We start from the raw sequence: 17,753 nt of genomic DNA on the forward strand, positions 1-17,753 counted from the left end.
AATACACAAATCCTGAAAAAAGCATTTTAAAAGGAATATTTTGAATTACCAAAAACTATGCGTCACATTATCAACAAAATGGAATGTATAATTCATTTGCACTTGTTTCATATCAGTCAACTCACTCCAAATGACATTTTTTTTAACCTATGTTATAAAGTGACTAATAAACTGGTAGGCGCCTAAAAACAAGTTGCCAAATTATTTATGCACATCTGGCCAAATATTGTGCCAAGTCTAATTACCTGTAGGCCTACTACTGGTGACTGACGTCCTATTGTATTTGACCCTTTAAGCGCTGGAGAGGAAGAGTCTATTGCGCGTATGATATTAGGTTTTTACGCTGACAGGACGCCGACTTCAAAGGGACATCGGCAGTTCATATAAAATGCATTGCAGTTTGATTTGCAGACTTGTTTTCCGTCTGATCGATTCTGCTCTTTTCACATCTCACATGCGACAGGCTAAGTCTTCTACTAGTGGCTGAGACTACGTAGAAGAGCTCAAGGTCAGTGAAACTGGCATGCCTCGCTAACAGAAGAAACATCTATTTTCAGGATAGCACTATAAAACCCTCTCAGAGGACACCATGCTGAAGGAACTACACATTAAATGTGTGTGTAATTTACTAACAGCAAAGCTTTTGGCAAGACAACATTGTCTGGAATGCACTCACTCAACAGGTTCTCCTTCTTTCTCACCATCTGAGACAAGGTCGACTGATAGAGCAACGCTCTCCACAGTGAATGGGACCAAAGGAACGTGGTGTGATGCGGTTCATGTATTGATTCTGCTTGAACACCTGCTTTGATGACGCCAAAAGATAACGAGGCTAAACCCACCCACTTGAGGTACAGGACAACTGGTACAAGGGGAAGTCTATATAGCCTAAACCCTGACACCTGTTGTTCAAGGGTATCACAAATTGGATCCTTGCATCGAGGTCTAACCATTTGAAAGGGATTATATTTGCGTAGGAGCAGACGTCAATAATCATGTCTCATTGCTGGGGTTACGGACCATCTGACGGTGAGGCATTCAGTATCATCTGACGCTGACTGCACTTTTTGAGCTTTTGCAAACTACTAGTTGAAACTAAATTGCAACAGTTGCATGAAAGAGTAGCTCTATGCATTTCTTATCTGAAAATAAATAAATAACTGCAGTAAATACGTGTTAATATTTTCTGGTGTGTTACTGTAAATAAATAATTAGCCCAACATTGTTAGGTTATTGTCATACGTTTATGAATGTATCTGTGAGAACACAATTGGACTGTTTAGAATAGAGTGAATGATATTTCCTCTGTTTTGTCTTTGTCCTGTTTTTTCTACCATAGGACCTGACAAGTGGTGTAAGCACTTCCCCATTGCTAATGGGCCCAGGCAGTCTCCTATTAATATTATTTCTGGCCAAGCATCCTACGATTCTGCCCTGGAGCCTCTCAAACTGAACTATGACCCATCCAACTCCACAGACATTCTGAACAATGGCCATTCCTTCCAAGTTGGCTTTGTGGATGATACTGACAGTTCAAGTAAGCCTTAGAATCCATATGTAATTATATACATTACATGATTATCTCCGTTTCTCACTTCACAAAATATGACCTTCATTTTCTATACAAGTTACATTCTGATGGGTTCTGAGGTAAGGTAAGGGGCAACAAGAGAATGAGGGTTGCTGCAAACTGGTTACATATTAACTCAGTGGCTGTGTCAAACAAATATCAAACACGGTAGTGAATTAACTTCTGGATGCGCCGTCTTTGTCCATTGTGCATATAGGCTGCTGTACAGTAGATAATATTGATAGGTGACTTGAGAGCAGGCAGGTGTTTGAAAAGACGCTAGTTGTCGGGTTGTTGTCTATTGACGTGGTGCCGGGAAGCAAGCACACCTGTCTGCAGACTAGATTGTTCAAAATGAACGTTTCCTACCCTACCTTATCGTTTATTTTATAGCAGTGTATTTTACGATCAGGATAATCATCTATGAAGTAAGCATATTGCAGTATTTGCTTCCCAACGTGTTCCTTTTGAGTTGTTAGGGAGATAGTACTTTTGCACATATAACACACTGTGGCTGAGGAAAAGCACTACTCCCAATATAAGTGAACCCCAAATCAATGTAGTTATCATCATATTGCTTTCCCGGGTAAGGGGACAGTAGCTCTTCGGCTGCATCAGATTCACAACTGTCAGTGTCCATGCTAGCTGGGCTAACAACAAATGTAGAATTCCTGATGCTAGCATTGGATGTGCTCATGGAAGCAGAACAACTTGGGTCGTCGGCAGGTGTAGTACTGCTGGTAGTAGCAGTACTACCAGTAGAGCTGGTATGTGTCTCTATGGACGCGGGCATAATTTTTTTTTTTTTACCATTAACCATTTTCGAGCAAACGGAATGAGCAGCAGCTACATTTGGCTACATGCGGACCGTTAGTGGAATTCCCGCGAGGGAGTGACGGTTAATGTGATCGGATGTTAATTATTTGACTAGGCTACCTGTATTTGACATTGTGTTATTTCGCTGAACACTAGATGGTTTAAGTTTATTTTTGGCAGTGAAACGAGGCTACTCAGGCGAGAGGGAAAAAAACTCACCCAAATGTATAGCCCCGTTGGAAAATATAAATTGACTGTTTTTTAAAAATGTGAATAGAAAAAATGTGAATCACATTTTTATTTGGCGTACCCCTGAGGAATACCTGCCTTAAATCAATTCAAATGCAACAGCCTGTAACTGTAGTAGATTACTAGTAATGATCTGTCATTTGCCTGCATTTGGACACTTTGGATATTTTGAAGAGCGACATTAAAACTGTGCGTGTATGTTTGTGTGTGTCCGTGCGTTCCTGCTCGCAGCACTGACCGGAGGCCCCATCACCGGCACATACAGGCTGAAGCAGTTCCACTTTCACTGGGGAGCCAGTGATTACAGGGGCTCTGAGCACAGCGTCAATGGGATCAAGTTCCCATGCGAGGTAGGCAGTTCAAGACCTAGATTTTACAACAGGACAAGCTGTATGGCTTCAGATCAGTATTTTGATTGGCTACCTGAGCTAAACCTGACATCTTCTTTCTGTTTGTAAAGCTCCATCTGGTGCACTGGAACACCAAGTACCTCAGCTTTGGTGAAGCTGCTAGCCATCCCGATGGTCTTGCTGTAGTTGGAGTGTTTCTGAAGGTACAGATCTAATACAATTTAAATGTTTAGAATTAGTTCATATGCTATTTATACTTCCTTGTGATGTAATTCTAAAAGTAGCCTGATTCCCTTGTTTGACTGTGAATTCTTGTTTCCTATAGATTGGTGCTGCAAACCCCAGACTACAAAAGGTTCTGGATGCTCTGGAGGCCATCAAATCAAAGGTGAAATCAAAACTGACTACTACTGAAATTACGCTGTAGTGGGAATTGGATGGGAATTTTGAAGTAAGTCTTTGTTTAAACATGTCTAAATCACAATTTGTGTCTTCTGTAGGGTAAGCAAACTACGTTTTCCAACTTTGACCCCAAAACTCTGCTGCCTGACTCACTGGACTACTGGACATACAATGGCTCCTTGACCATTCCCCCTCTGCTGGAGAGTGTCACCTGGATTGTCCTGAAGGAATCAGTCAGTGTCAGCATAACCCAGGTACAATAATTTTACACAGCACCTTCATTGTCACTAATCAACTTCCTCAGTTCAGCCCCAATTCATTGACCAAGGTCAGTACTGGTGTAGCACACCCTGCCACACAGCCCCCGCGAGGTTAGAAGTACTCTAGTTTTTATAGTCAGAGAAGTTTAGCCATTCACTTAATGGACTTTCACTTTAGATGACATTATCGGGGTGGCCCATAGTGCTTATTTAGTAACTCCTGCCAGTATCATTTGAGTAGCCCACACCTCTATGAAAGTAGCCTACACCCATATTAATATACCAAGCATGTGTAGTAAAGGTATGTTCTTTCCCTATATCATGGGCTAAAAAAGTATTTGTTGCTCGATGCGGTCTTAGAACGTTCGAAGTCTGTCTGTAGATAATTTATAAAGACAATCTGTGTTCCTATGATGAAACATATCTGCAACAGTACATAGCTACTGTACACAGCAGACACCTCCCCAATTATTAGACATTAAAGAGTGGACCGTTTCTTTTATACTGTTTTTCACAATGTGTATTCATACAGTGCCTTCGGAAAGTATTCAGACCCCTTAACTTTTTCCACATTTTGTTATGTTACATCCTTTTTCTAAAATTGATTAAATTGTTTCCCCCCCTTAATCTACACACAATACCCCATAATGGCAAAGCAAAAACATGTCTAGAAATGTTGTTAATTTATTTCAAATGTAAATGTGATTTTTCACAGTTTTATAAGTATTCAGACCCTTTACGCAGTACTTTGTTAAAGTACCTTTGGCAGCGATTACAGCAGAAAGTTTTTAGGTATGACGCTACAAGCTTGGCACACCTGTATTTGGGGAGTTTCTCCCATTCTTCTCTGCAGATCCTCTCAAGCTCTGTCATGTTGGATGGGGAGCGTCGCTGCACAGCTATTTTCAAGTCTCTCCAGAGATGTTTGATCGGGTTCAAGTCCAGGCTTTGACTGGGCCACTCAAGGACATTCAGAGACTTGTCCTGAAGCCACTACTGCATTGTCTTGGCTGTGTGCTTAGGGTCATTGTCTTGTTGGAAGGTGAACCTTCGCCCCAGTCTGAGATCCTGAGCGCTCTGGAGCAGGTTTTCATCAAGGAGCTCCGTACACCTTTGCCTCGATCCTGACTAGTCTCCTAGTCCCTGCCACTGAAAAACATCCTCACATCATGATGTTGCCACCACGCTTCACCATGGGGATGGTGCCAGGTTTCCTCCAGACGTGATGCTTGGCATTCAGGCCAAAGAGTTCAAACTTGGTTTCATCAGACCAGAGAATCTTGTTTCTCATGGTCTGAGAGTCTTTAGGTACCTTTTGGCAAACTCCAAGCGGGCTGTCATGTGCCTTTTTTACTGAGCAGTGGCTTCCATCTGGCCACTCTACCATAAAGGCCTGATTGGTGGAGTTCTGAAGAGATGGTTGTCCTTCTGGAAGGCTCTCCCATCTTCACAGAGGAACTCTAGAGCTCCGTCAGAGTCACCTCCCTGACCAAGGCCCTTCTCCCCCGATTGGCCGGGGGGCCAGCTCTAGGAAAAGTCTTCGTGGTTCCAAACTTCTTCCATTTAGGAATGGAAGCCGCTGTGTCATTGGGGACCTTTTAATGCTGCAGATTTTTTTGGTACCCTTCCACAGATCTGTGGCTTGACACAATCCTGTCTTGGAGCTCTACGGACGATTCCTTCGACCTCATGGCTTGGTTTTTGTTCTGACATGCACTGTCAACTGTGGAACCTTATATAGATAGGTGTGTGCCTTTCCAAATCATGTTCAATTAATTTAATTTAACACAGGTGGACACCAATCCACCTGTAGAAACATCTCAAGGAGGATCAATGGAAACAGGAGGTACCTGAGCTCAATTTCGAGTCTCATAGAAAAGGGTCTGGATGCTTATGTAAGTAAGGTTATGTTTTTTATTTGTAACAAATGTTCATGCATTTCAAAAAAACTGTTTTTGCTTTGTAATTATGGTGTATGGTGTGTATATTGCTGAGGATTTTTATTTATTTAATCCATTTTACTGTAAAGTAACAAAATGTGGAAATAATCAAGGGGCCTGAATACTTTTCAAAGGCACTGTATACTGTATTCTTGATAGTTAATTCTAATATACCTACTACTTGTACATTGCACTTTGTTATACTGTTTATTTATACACTGTATTCTTGACATAACCCATTGTAATGTACAGTATCTACTGCTTAGTATATGTTATTGGTGTATATATGTATAGATTGTATTTGGATTACTGATAGTGTTATTTGGGTTGTTAACTGAATTAATTCTGATTTCTTATTTCTAGTTTTTGATTATTATTTGTGTACATGTTTGACATTTTTGCTGCACTGTTAGGAGCTAGTAACACAAGCATTTCGTTGCATCCGCTATAAAATCTGCTTAACTGTATACGCCACCAATAAACTTTGATTTGATTTATTATTGAAGCTCCATGCTGAGCCTTGGGGATATCAAATCCCGAAGTCCAATTTCACCAGCTGGCATTTAAATGGGTCCCCAAGGAGACTTGTTTACTGAAAGGTCAAAAAGCTGCAGTCAAAAGCATTGTCTCACATATGTCATCATTTTACATTTTACATTTAAGTCATTTAGCAGACGCTCTTATCCAGAGCGACTTACAAGTTGGTGCATTCACCTTATGATATCCAGTGGAACAACCACTTTACAATAGTGCATCTAACTCTTTTAAGGGGGGGGGAGGGGTTAGAAGGATTACTTTATCCTATCCTAGGTATTCCTTAAAGAGGTGGTGTTTCAGGTGTTTCCGGAAGGTGGTGATTGACTCCGCTGACCTGGCGTCGTGGGGGAGTTTGTTCCACCATTGGGGTGCCAGAGCAGCGAACAGTTTTGACTGGGCTGAGCGGGAGCTGTACTTCCTCAGAGGTAGGGAGGCGAGCAGGCCAGAGGTGGATGAACGCAGTGCCCTTGTTTGGGTGTAGGGCCTGATCAGAGCCTGAAGGTACGGAGGTGCCGTTCCCCTCACAGCTCCGTAGGCAAGCACCATGGTCTTGTAGCGGATGCGAGCTTCAACTGGAAGCCAGTGGAGAGAGCGGAGGAGCGGGGTGACGTGAGAGAACTTGGGAAGGTTGAACACCAGACGGGCTGCGGCGTTCTGGATGAGTTGTAGGGGTTTAATGGCACAGGCAGGGAGCCCAGCCAACAGCGAGTTGCAGTAGTCCAGACGGGAGATGACAAGTGCCTGGATTAGGACCTGCGCCGCTTCCTGTGTGAGGCAGGGTCGTACTCTGCGAATGTTGTAGAGCATGAACCTACAGGAACGGGTCACCGCCTTGATGTTAGTTGAGAACGACAGCGTGTTGTCCAGGATCACGCCAAGGTTCTTAGCACTCTGGGAGGAGTGCTATCATGAAGATAGTGTCGATTTAGGGAGGGCTACATTCAGCCATATGCATTGCTGAGGTAAAGTTAAGGTGTAGTGCAAGGCAGCAATAACCTGGGTGGAGAGAGTTTTACAGTTCTGACAGAGTATTGATGCAATGTTGTGTTGCAAAAATCCTTTCACCTACATACAGTAGGACAGTCTAGGACCCATGACTAAAGAGTGTGAGACTACAGGACAAAGAAAATTAATGCACTTTCAGAAGTTTTTGGTGATTTCACTTTTCACTGTAAATGAGAACAAGTTGAACAGTGTGTCAATTGATACTGTACACCTACATTTTGAACTACTTTTACTAGGAAATGAGACTGTATAGACTCTGCAGCCGGTCATTGTCATGGTATGCATAATAATACCAATTTAGTGAAAACATTTTCATTCTTATAGTAACCTGAATGTACACTCTATGCTTACTTGCTTATGGCTGTACGTCGATGATTACTTTGATTCCAATTGTGGGGTTTGCGCTAATGCCAAATTTACATGGCTTTGCATGCCAATACGAGACCCACATGGTTTGCCACGTGAGGTTTAGGTGAACTCTCCACCAGAGAGGGGTTCCCCTGCTGCACGCTGGTGTCATTGCGCATACTGTTCTATTCTCCACTCTTTATTCTCAAAACTTCACTCTACATTGTGATCAGTTAGACCTCTATTGGTACTAATTTGGTATTGTTTTAGGGATTATATGTTTTTATCGTTTTTAGAGAGCAGTAAGCCACAGCAACCACTTTAGCATGAGTCAAAGGCCGCAGTGTTGACATTCTGATTCTAACCATTGTATCTCTCTTTCCCTCTCTCGCGCTTGACAGATGGGTAAATTCCGCAGCTTGAAGTTCAGTGGGGACGGAGAGGCACATTGCTGCATGCAGGACAACTACAGACCCACTCAGCCTCTCAAGGGACGCAAGGTCCGCCGGTCCTTCAAGTAAACAGCCACGTGTCACGCCATCCATCTTCCCCAGGTTATATATACATCGTGTGCCATTTTAGCACATGCATTGGTGTCAGAATCTGCTAATTGTTAACCCCATTGACAAAACGATCAGTAAATACTACAAAATAGAACATGTAAACCTAAACCAATGCAATTTAATAACAAGAGCCAGTGCAGATGAGATTCATGCGCTGGTATGGATGGACAGCAGCTCCTGTACTTTATACCCATGGCCTGCCAGCCCCTCCTGTAATCCCTGACGATCAGCCTCAGGATCACCCCAGATTAATGTCATTTAGCTGCTTGCCTGCCCCTGCAATAACAGATGACAGTCAGTCAGTCAGAGATAGAGGCCTTTAATGGTATAATACTACAGGGCTTTTTTCTTCTTCTCTACTCTCAATAAGCACAAACAGTTGCTATGCAAGAGATGGAATCTTGAATGAATCCTTAAACACTTTCCATTTTTGTATTGTATCCTCACATCGTCATCAATGTATTGTTTGATTTTGTCGCTTTAGATTACAGGTCCATGCCAAAAATAAGAGATGCAATTTAAGTTTTATATATATATTTTTGTACTCATAACTTACCTCTCTACCTACCGTCACCCCAGTGCCTTATCGTTGTCTTAAAATCATGAGTGAAAGAAAATGTTGTGTGAGGTGTCATTATGTCATCCAAGTCCCATCCACTATAATGAAATCCTGTGTTGTTAATATCGGTAACCTTTTATGAACTCAATGTTTATGGAATGACACATCTGTTGGAAAGCTTTGCACATTTTTTGGGGTATATTGAATTACCACACTACAGAAATGTCAGTTGCCCTTTGGCTGTGTGGGATCAGCCTTACCCAGCTAGGGAAACAGAGACCCCACTGTTGATAATCAGACATCTTCCTTTTAAGTATAGACAGAAGACCTATTTTGCAGTCATGTGCCCTTAACAAGGAACTATTGACCTATGAATTCTCCACCTCTGTGATTCAGGACAAGTTAATCAATCACGTTGTGTGGTACAAACAACAGTCACTCCAATTAAATATGTCTTTGTGATTAACCCATTCACATCCTTGTACAATATCAATATGTGCCTCAGAGCAAATTACTTTTGGTGTAAATGCTTGGATTTTGGTGTCAACATAGTTAGTAAAAGTGTCTAGACAGGCCACATTGAAATGTTAAGATTATCGTACTTCCAGTGTCAATCAAAGTTGTGATTTTGAGAAAATGTAAAAAAAAAAATTTTTAAATGACTTCAGCATATCTATGTTGAAAAGCATATAGTATTGTTCTTTGACCTGTTCTAAACCCAAATATGCCTAATATATGATTCAACTCAGTTGTTTGTGACGTACAGCCATTTCTGAATAGTACTATATTTAGTATTTGGACACATGGGGTTACTGTTTTTTACACATTTCAAGAATTAAGTCATGTGAATACAATCAAATGATCAGAATAATTTTTGGTATATAGATTGTCTGGACCAATATACACTGCATATACACAACCTGCTCTTTCCATGACATAGACTGACCAGGTGAAAGCTATGAACCCTTATTGATGTCACCTGTTAAATCCACTTCAATCAGTGTAGATGAAAGGGAGGAGACATGTTAAAGAAGGATTTTTAAGCCTTGAGACAATTGAGACATGGATTGTGTATTTGTGCCATTCAGAGGGTGAATAAGCAAGACAAAATATTAAAGTGCCTTTGAACGGGGTATGGTAGTAGGTGCCAGGTGCACCGATTTGAGTGTGTTTTTTTTTTTTTTTTTTATTGGGGTGGATCAGCTTAATATTGCGGAAAGAATGTTGCTTCCAATGTAATTGTCTGCATCATTTCCAATCCCCCATATTTTTTTGGGTAAATATATATATCCATACACGCATGCATACATATATACATATATACATACACATACCTATATAGACATACATACTTTTTTAAAGAATATACCTTTATTATTATTCCCCGCAACCCTACCACCGCTCCCCCAATTGGAGTAAACTAATAAACACTTCTGCTTTTACCTTCAATTTATACATCTTATACCTATTTTACAGACACAGACTACTTTATAATAGTTCTCTTGTTTGTTCTTAGTCCTTCCTCTATTTCTGTTGTCCATCCAATTTTATTTCCACTTGTAACTGTGCTATTTCACAAAAGCTCCGCACCTATACACATTTCACAGATCCCGTATGCCCTACATTGTTTATCTTGTTATTAGTCCCAATTTGAGTGTGTTAACTGCAACACTTAGTTTTTCACACTCAACAGTTTCCCATGTGTATCAATAATGGTCCACCAGCCAACTTGACAACTGTGGGAAGCATTGAAGTCAACATAGTCCACCTCAATGCCCCAACGAATTGACTGTTCTGAGGGCAAAAGGGGGAAGGTGTTCTTAATGTTTTGTGCACTCATTGTAGTTGTCTATTTGTATTATTTAAGGATCCCCACACTCCTGGGGTCTTGCAACATTAAGGCAGATATATAGCATTTTAAATATTACATTTCTTAACACTTTACCCAATACATTTAGCGTGTTCCTTCAGGCCACTACTCCACTATCACATATTTACAATACAACATCCATGTGTACATGTGTGTGTGTGCCTTATGAGTATCTGTGCCTGTGTGTGTGTCTCTTCACAGTCCCCGCTGTTCCATCAGATGTATTTGTATCTTTAAAAAAAATTGTTTTATCTGATTCTACTGCTTGCATCAGTCACCTGATGTGGAATAGAGTTCCATGTAGCAATGGCACTATGTAGTACTGTGCACCTCCCATAGTCCTGTGCACCCCCCCATAGTCTGTTCTTGACTTGGAGATTGTGAAGAGACTTGCTGGCATGTCTTGTGGGGTATGCATGGGTGTCCGAGCTATCTGCTAGTAGTTTGAATGCACCGCGGTGTCTGTTTAGCATGTAAACACTTCTTACAAAAACAAGCAGTGATGAAGTCAATCTCTCCTCCACTTTGAGTCATGAGAGTTTACATGCATATTAGTGTTAGCTATCCATGTATATATAAGGGCAAGGCGTGCTGCCCTTTTCTGAGCCAATTGTAATTTTCTCTTTGTGGCACCTGACTACACGACTGAAAAGTGCGACAAAATTAGGGACTGCCTTGTTGATAGTGTCGTTAAGGCAGAGCAGCACTTTATTATGGACAGACTTCTCCCATCTTAGCTATTGTTGTATCAACATGTTTTGACCATGACAGTTTACAATCTAGGGTTACTTACTCAATTTCCACATTGTTTATTACACTATTTAGTTGAGGTTTATGGTTTAGCAAATTATTTATCCCAAATACAATGCTTTAGATTGAAATATTTAGGACTAAGTTATTCCTTGCCACCCATTCTGAAAATAACTGCAGCTCTTTTTTAAGTTGCAGTGATTTAACTCGCTGTAGTAGCTGATGTGTTGAGTCATCCACATACATAGACACACTGGCTTTACTCAAAGCCAGTCACATGTCATTAGTAAAGATTGAAAAAAGGGGTCGACCGCTGCCCTGAGGAATTCCTGATTCTACCTGGATTATGTTGGAGAGGCTTCCATTAACCCTTTGCCATGTACAATCACATATTTGTGATCATTGTTGACTGGTCCCTGCAGCATACCATCACAAATATGTGATTGGAACAGTAGTAACAGAACATATGATGAAACAAACTTGTCTAAACAGCATTGTTTTCTGAAAAGCATCTAAACAATGTTTTGTACTGCTGGGAAATAAAGGTCTTCACAACTTTATTAATCAATTTCACCTTTTATTGGAAAAGATAAATGCGAACATCATCCAAATATCACACAGAACATATCCACAGCTAAACTCATTCCATAAACCAGTCTAAATAACAGGTTGCGCTAACAAAAAACAAAACAGTTAGCGACCTAACAGCTAGACTTGTTTACAATTTACCACATCTCTGGTGAGCACAAGGGAGAAATGTAATATGGTTTAGAAAAGAGATGGGTGTCAGCTAAGCTAACAGCAGCTAAATTCTTTATGATGGTAGCTATGTTTGTTTATGTTTGACAAGTGAAACTCCCAAATCCCAGAATGCCATTCACTATAAGATGCAAATAAAGATGGCTGCGCCCATTGCCTGAAAATATTAACTTAATTTGTCCACTTTTCAGCATATTACAAATCTTCAATGTACTTGTTACAGTGTACACAAGAACCGGAGCACATGACATGACAAGTAATTTACCATTTTTGACAAATCACAAAGCAATTATAATGTTATCCCCTCACAGATCATCACACCAAATACAAGCCTACTGTAACGACCTGGGTGTCGGGGGGTGTGAAGTCAGACGCAGGAACAGCAGAGCTTCAATACGTTGAATCTTTAATGCCCAACTGGCAAACAAAAATGTCCAACACGGACTTACTGGGTGTCATAAACAACTGTCCAAAAACACGGGAGACAAACCCAGTCCACAATACATAACCCACTCCCGAAATCCAAAGCTACAAACGAACAATCCCGCACAAAGAAGCGTACGGGCTGGCTGACTAATAAAGCCACACTAATTACCAATTACCTAAACACAGGTGATACAAATAAACACATAAGGAGGGGGAGGAAAAAGAGTCAGTGGCAGCTAGTAGGCCGGTGACGACGACCGCCACCCGAACGGGAAGGAGAGCCTGCCTCGGTTGAAGTCGTGACACCTACTGCCTAGCCTAACCGTAGTGTGAAAGTTAAACAGGGATGAAACCATTTTAGGGGGGTTTGTGGGGATAGAAATGGAGGGAGGTATCGTGGAGGGATGTGATGCAGGAAATATTACTATGATGAGGGATTTATCAATAAAATGGGGGGCAAACACAGGAGAAGTTTATACGCTAAATAAAAATAAAACCCCTGGAAAGGGGGGGTCTGAGCTGGCAACCCTGAGGTACCATAGCCACAATCTGATGCCGGGTTCAAGACAACTGCAACTCGGGGAAAAATGAGCTCTGAATGGGCAAAATCGTTTTGAACGGTCATCCAACTCGGAATTCCAGCTCGGGAACTTGGTCCTCTTTATAGAGCTCCGACCTTCTGACCTGAAGTTCACTGACGTCATTTATTTTATTTATTTATTTTTCACCTTTATTTAACCAGGTAGGCAAGTTGAGAACACGTTCTCATTTACAATTGCGACCTGGCCAAGATAAAGCAAAGCAATTCGACACATACAACAACACAGAGTTACACATGGAGTAAAACAAACATACAGTCAATAATACAGTAGAAAAATAAGTCTATATACAATGTGAGCAAGTGAGGTGAGATAAGGGAGGTAAAGGCAAAAAAAGGCCATGGTGGCGAAGTAAATACAATATAGCAAGTAAAACACTGGAAGGGTTGATTTGCAGTGGAAGAATGTGCAAAGTAGAGATATAAATAATGGGGTGCAAAGGAGCAAAATAAATACAGTAGGGAAAGAGGTAGTTATTTGGGCTAAATTATAGATGGGCTATGTACAGGTGCAGTAATCTATGAGCTGCTCTGACAGCTGGTGCTTAAAGCTAGTGAGGGAGATAAGTGTTTCCAGTTTCAGAGATTTTTGTAGTTCGTTCCAGTCATTGGCAGCAGAGAACTGGAAGGAGAGGCGGCCAAAGGAAGAATTGGTTTTGGGGGTGACAAGAGAGATATACCTGCTGGAGTGCGTGCTACAGGTGGGTGCTGCTATGGTGACCAGCGAGCTGAGATAAGGGGGGACTTTACCTAGCAGGGTCTTGTAGATGACCTGGAGCCAGTGGGTTTGGCGACGAGTATGAAGCGAGGGCCAGCCAACGAGAGTGTACAGGTCGCAGTGGTGGGTAGTATATGGGGCTTTGGTGACAAAATGGATGGCACTGTGATAGACTGCATCCAATTTATTGAGTGGGGTATTGGAGGCTATTTTGTAAATGACATCACCGAAGTCGAGGATTGGTAGGATGGTCAGTTTTACAAGGGTATGTTTGGCAGCATGAGTGAAAGATGCTTTGTTGCGGAATAGGAAGCCAATTATAGATTTAACTTTGGATTGGAGATGTTTGATGTGAGTCTGGAAGGAGAGTTTACAGTCTAACCAGACACCTAGGTATTTGTAGTTGTCCACATATTCTAAGTCAGAGCCGTCCAGAGTAGTGATGTTGGACAGGCGGGCAGGTGCAGGCAGCGATCGGTTGAAGAGCATGCATTTAGTTTTACTTGTATTTAAGAGCAATTGGAGGCCACGGAAGGAGAGTTGTATGGCATTGAAGCTCGCCTGGAGGGTTGTTAACACAGTGTCCAAAGAAGGGCCAGACGTATACAGAATGGTGTCGTCTGCGTAGAGGTGGATCAGCGACTCACCAGCAGCAAGAGCGACATCATTGATGTATACAGAGAAGAGAGTCGGTCCAAGAATTGAACCCTGTGGCACCCCCATAGAGACTGCCAGAGGCCCGGACAACAGACCCTCCGATTTGACACACTGAACTCGATCAGAGAAGTAGTTGGTGAACCAGGCGAGGCAATCATTTGAGAAAGCAAGGCTGTCGAGTCTGTCGATGAGGATGTGGTGATTGACAGAGTCGAAAGCCTTGGCCAGGTCAATGAATACGCTGCACAGTATTGTTTCTTATCGATGGCGGTTAAGATATCGTTTAGGACCTTGAGCGTGGCTGAGGTGCACCCATGACCAGCTCTGAAACCAGATTGCATAGCGGAGAAGGTATGGTGGGATTAGAAATGGTCGGTAATCTGTTTGTTGACTTGGCTTTCGAAGACCTTAGAAACACTCTTGACCCTGTAGCAGTTTGGGTCAAGAGTGTCCCCCCCTTTGAAGAGGGGGATGACTGCAGCTGATTTCCAATCTTTGGGAATCTCAGACGACACGAAAGAGAGGTTGAACAGGCTAGTAATAGGGGTGGCAACAATTTCAGCAGATCATTTCAGAAAGAAAGGGTCCAGATTATCTAGCCCGGCTGATTTGTAGGGGTCCAGATTTTGCAGCTCTTTCAGAACATCAGCTGACTGGATTTAGGAGAAGGAGAAATGGGGAAGGCTTGGGCGAGTAGCTGTGGGGGGTGCAGTGCTGTTGACCGGGGTAGGGGTAGCCAGGTGGAAAGCATGGCCAGCCGTAGAAAAATGCTTATTGAAATTCTCAATTATAGTGGATTTGTCGGTGGTGACAGTGTTTCCTATCTTCAGTGCAGTGGGCTGCTGGGATGAGATGTTCTTATTCTCCATGGACTTTACAGTGTCCCAGAACTTTTTTGGGTTTGTGTTGTAGGACGCAAATTTCTGGTTGAATAAGCTAGCCTTGGCTTTTCTAACTGCCTGTGTATATTGGTTTCTAGCTTCCCTGAAAAGTTGCATATCACGGGGGCTGTTCGATGCTAATGCAGAACGCCATAGGATGTTTTTGTGTTGGTTAAGGGCAGTCAGGTCTGGAGAGAACCAAGGGCTATATCTGTTCCTGGTTCTAAATTTCTTGAATGGGGCATGCTTATTTAAGATGGTGAGGAAGGCATTTTTTTTAAATAACCAGGCATCCTCTACTGACGGGATGAGATCAATATCCTTCCAGGATACCCCGGCCAGGTCGATTAGAAAGGCCTGCTCGCTGAAGTGTTTCAGGGAGCGTTTGACAGTGATGAGTGGAGGTCGTTTGACCGCTGACCCATTATGGATGCCGGCAATGAGGCAGTGATCGCTGAGATCTTGGTTGAAAACAGCAGAGGTGTATTTAGAGGGCAAGGTGGTTAGGATGATATCTATGAGGGCGCCCGTGTTTACGGGCACTTTGGGGTGGTACCTGGTAGGTTCATTGATAATTTGTGTGAGATGGAGGGAATCAAGCTTAGATTGTAGGATGGCTGGGGTGTTAAGCATGTTCCAGTTTAGGTCGCCTAGCAGCACGAGCTCTGAAGATAGATGGGGGGCAATCAGTTCACATATGGTGTCCAAAGCACAGCTGGGGGCAGATGGTGGTCTATAGCAGGCGGCAACGGTGAGAGACTTGTTTTTAGAGAGGTGGATTTTTAAAAGTAGAAGTTCAAATTGTTTGGGAACAGACCTGGATAGTAGGACAGAACTCTGCAGGCTATCTTTGCAGTAGATTGCAACACCGCCCCCTTTGGCCGTTCTATCTTGTCTGAAAATGTTGTAGTTAGGGATGAAAATGTCAGAATTTTTGGTGGTCTTCCTAAGCCAGGATTCAGACACGGCTAAAACATCCGGGTTGGCAGAGTGTGCTAAAGCAGTGAATAAAACAAACTTAGGGAGGAGGCTTCTAATGTTAACATGCATGAAAACAAGGCTATTACGGTTACAGAAGTCATCAAAAGAGAGCGCCTGGGGAATAGGAGTGGAGCTAGGCACTGCAGGGCCTGGATTTACCTCTACATCACCAGAGGAACAGAGGAGGAGTAGTCATGTAGTCATGATTTGGCCTCGTATTTTTCACAGTTCCCAGTTGTCTTGAAAGCACCATATGTCAGTCGAGTGAACTATCCCTTGTTATAACATCTTTGGTCTGACAGACACTTACATGACAACCAGAATGCATTGTATGATGTCAACAAACATGGCACCACACATAGCTGGAAAATAGCTCAGCAATAGCTCATCATAATCAGTACAATCTCAGAAAAGATTACAATCTATGCAAGAATCGGAATGCATGATTTGGAACCAGAACTTGAAAACGTGAATAAAGCAGTAAATGATCGTGGATGTCAGGAAACAGCAGAGGGAGCACCCACCTATCCACATCGACGGGAAAGCAGTGGAGAAGGTGGAAAGTTTTAAGTTCCTCGGTGTACACATCACAGACAAACTGAAATGGTCCACCAACACAGACAGTGTGGTGAAGAAGGCGCAACAGCACCTCTTCAACCTCAGGAGGCTGAATAAATGTGTCTTGTCACCTAAAACCCTCACAAACTTTTACAGATGCACAATTGAGAGCATCCTGTCGGCCAGTATCACCACCTGGTAAGGCAACTGCACTGCCCACAACTGCAAGGCTCTCCAGAGGGTGGTGCGGTCTGCACAATGCATCACTGGCGGCAAACTACCTGCCCTCCAGGACACCTACAGCACCCGCTGTCACAGGAAGACCAAAAAGATCATCAAGGACAACAACCACCCGAGCCACTGCCTGTTCACCCCACTACCATCCAGAAGGCGAGGTTAGTACAGGTGCATCAAAGCTGGGACCGAGACTGAAAATCAGCTTCTATCTAAAGGCCATCAGACTTAAACAGCCATCACTAACACAGTGAGACTGCTGCCTACATACAGACTTGAAATCATTGGTCACTTTAATAAATGGATCACTAGTCACTTTAATAGTGCCACTTTAATAGTGTTTATGTATCTTGCATTACTCATCTCATACTGTATTTTATAACATCTATTGCATCTTGACTATGCCGCTCTGTCATTGCTCATCCATATATTTATATGTATATATTCTTACTCCATCCCTATACTTAGATTTGTGTGTATTAGGTAGTTGTTGTGGAATTGTTAGATTACTAGATTAGATTACTTGTCAGAAATTACTGCACTGTCGGAACTAGAAGCACAAGCATTTCACTACACTTGCAATAACATCTGCTAACCATATGTATGTGACCAATACAATTTGATTTGATTTGAAATACATTATGTTGCATACATACGTACAGCATGCTACAGTAGAAACAACATGATATACAGAAAATAAAAAAACGTTTGTGCAAGTTCTG

General features: G+C 42.3%; 1 protein-coding gene across 1 annotated transcript; it reads left to right on the top strand.

Moving 5' to 3' along the window:
• The first annotated feature begins 925 nt into the window (after positions 1-925).
• Positions 926-9,401, top strand: LOC120020064 (carbonic anhydrase-like). The gene is made up of 7 exons (XM_038963499.1): positions 926-1,029; positions 1,340-1,537; positions 2,867-2,985; positions 3,096-3,188; positions 3,311-3,373; positions 3,486-3,641; positions 7,879-9,401. The coding sequence occupies exons 1-7, from the start codon at positions 996-998 to the stop codon at positions 7,996-7,998; spliced, it is 783 nt and encodes a 260-aa protein (XP_038819427.1). The 5' UTR covers positions 926-995; the 3' UTR covers positions 7,999-9,401.
• The last annotated feature ends 8,352 nt before the right edge of the window (positions 9,402-17,753 follow it).

Source organism: Salvelinus namaycush, chromosome 25 (assembly GCF_016432855.1).
Source record: "Salvelinus namaycush isolate Seneca chromosome 25, SaNama_1.0, whole genome shotgun sequence".
Classification (NCBI taxonomy): Eukaryota; Metazoa; Chordata; class Actinopteri; order Salmoniformes; family Salmonidae; genus Salvelinus; species Salvelinus namaycush.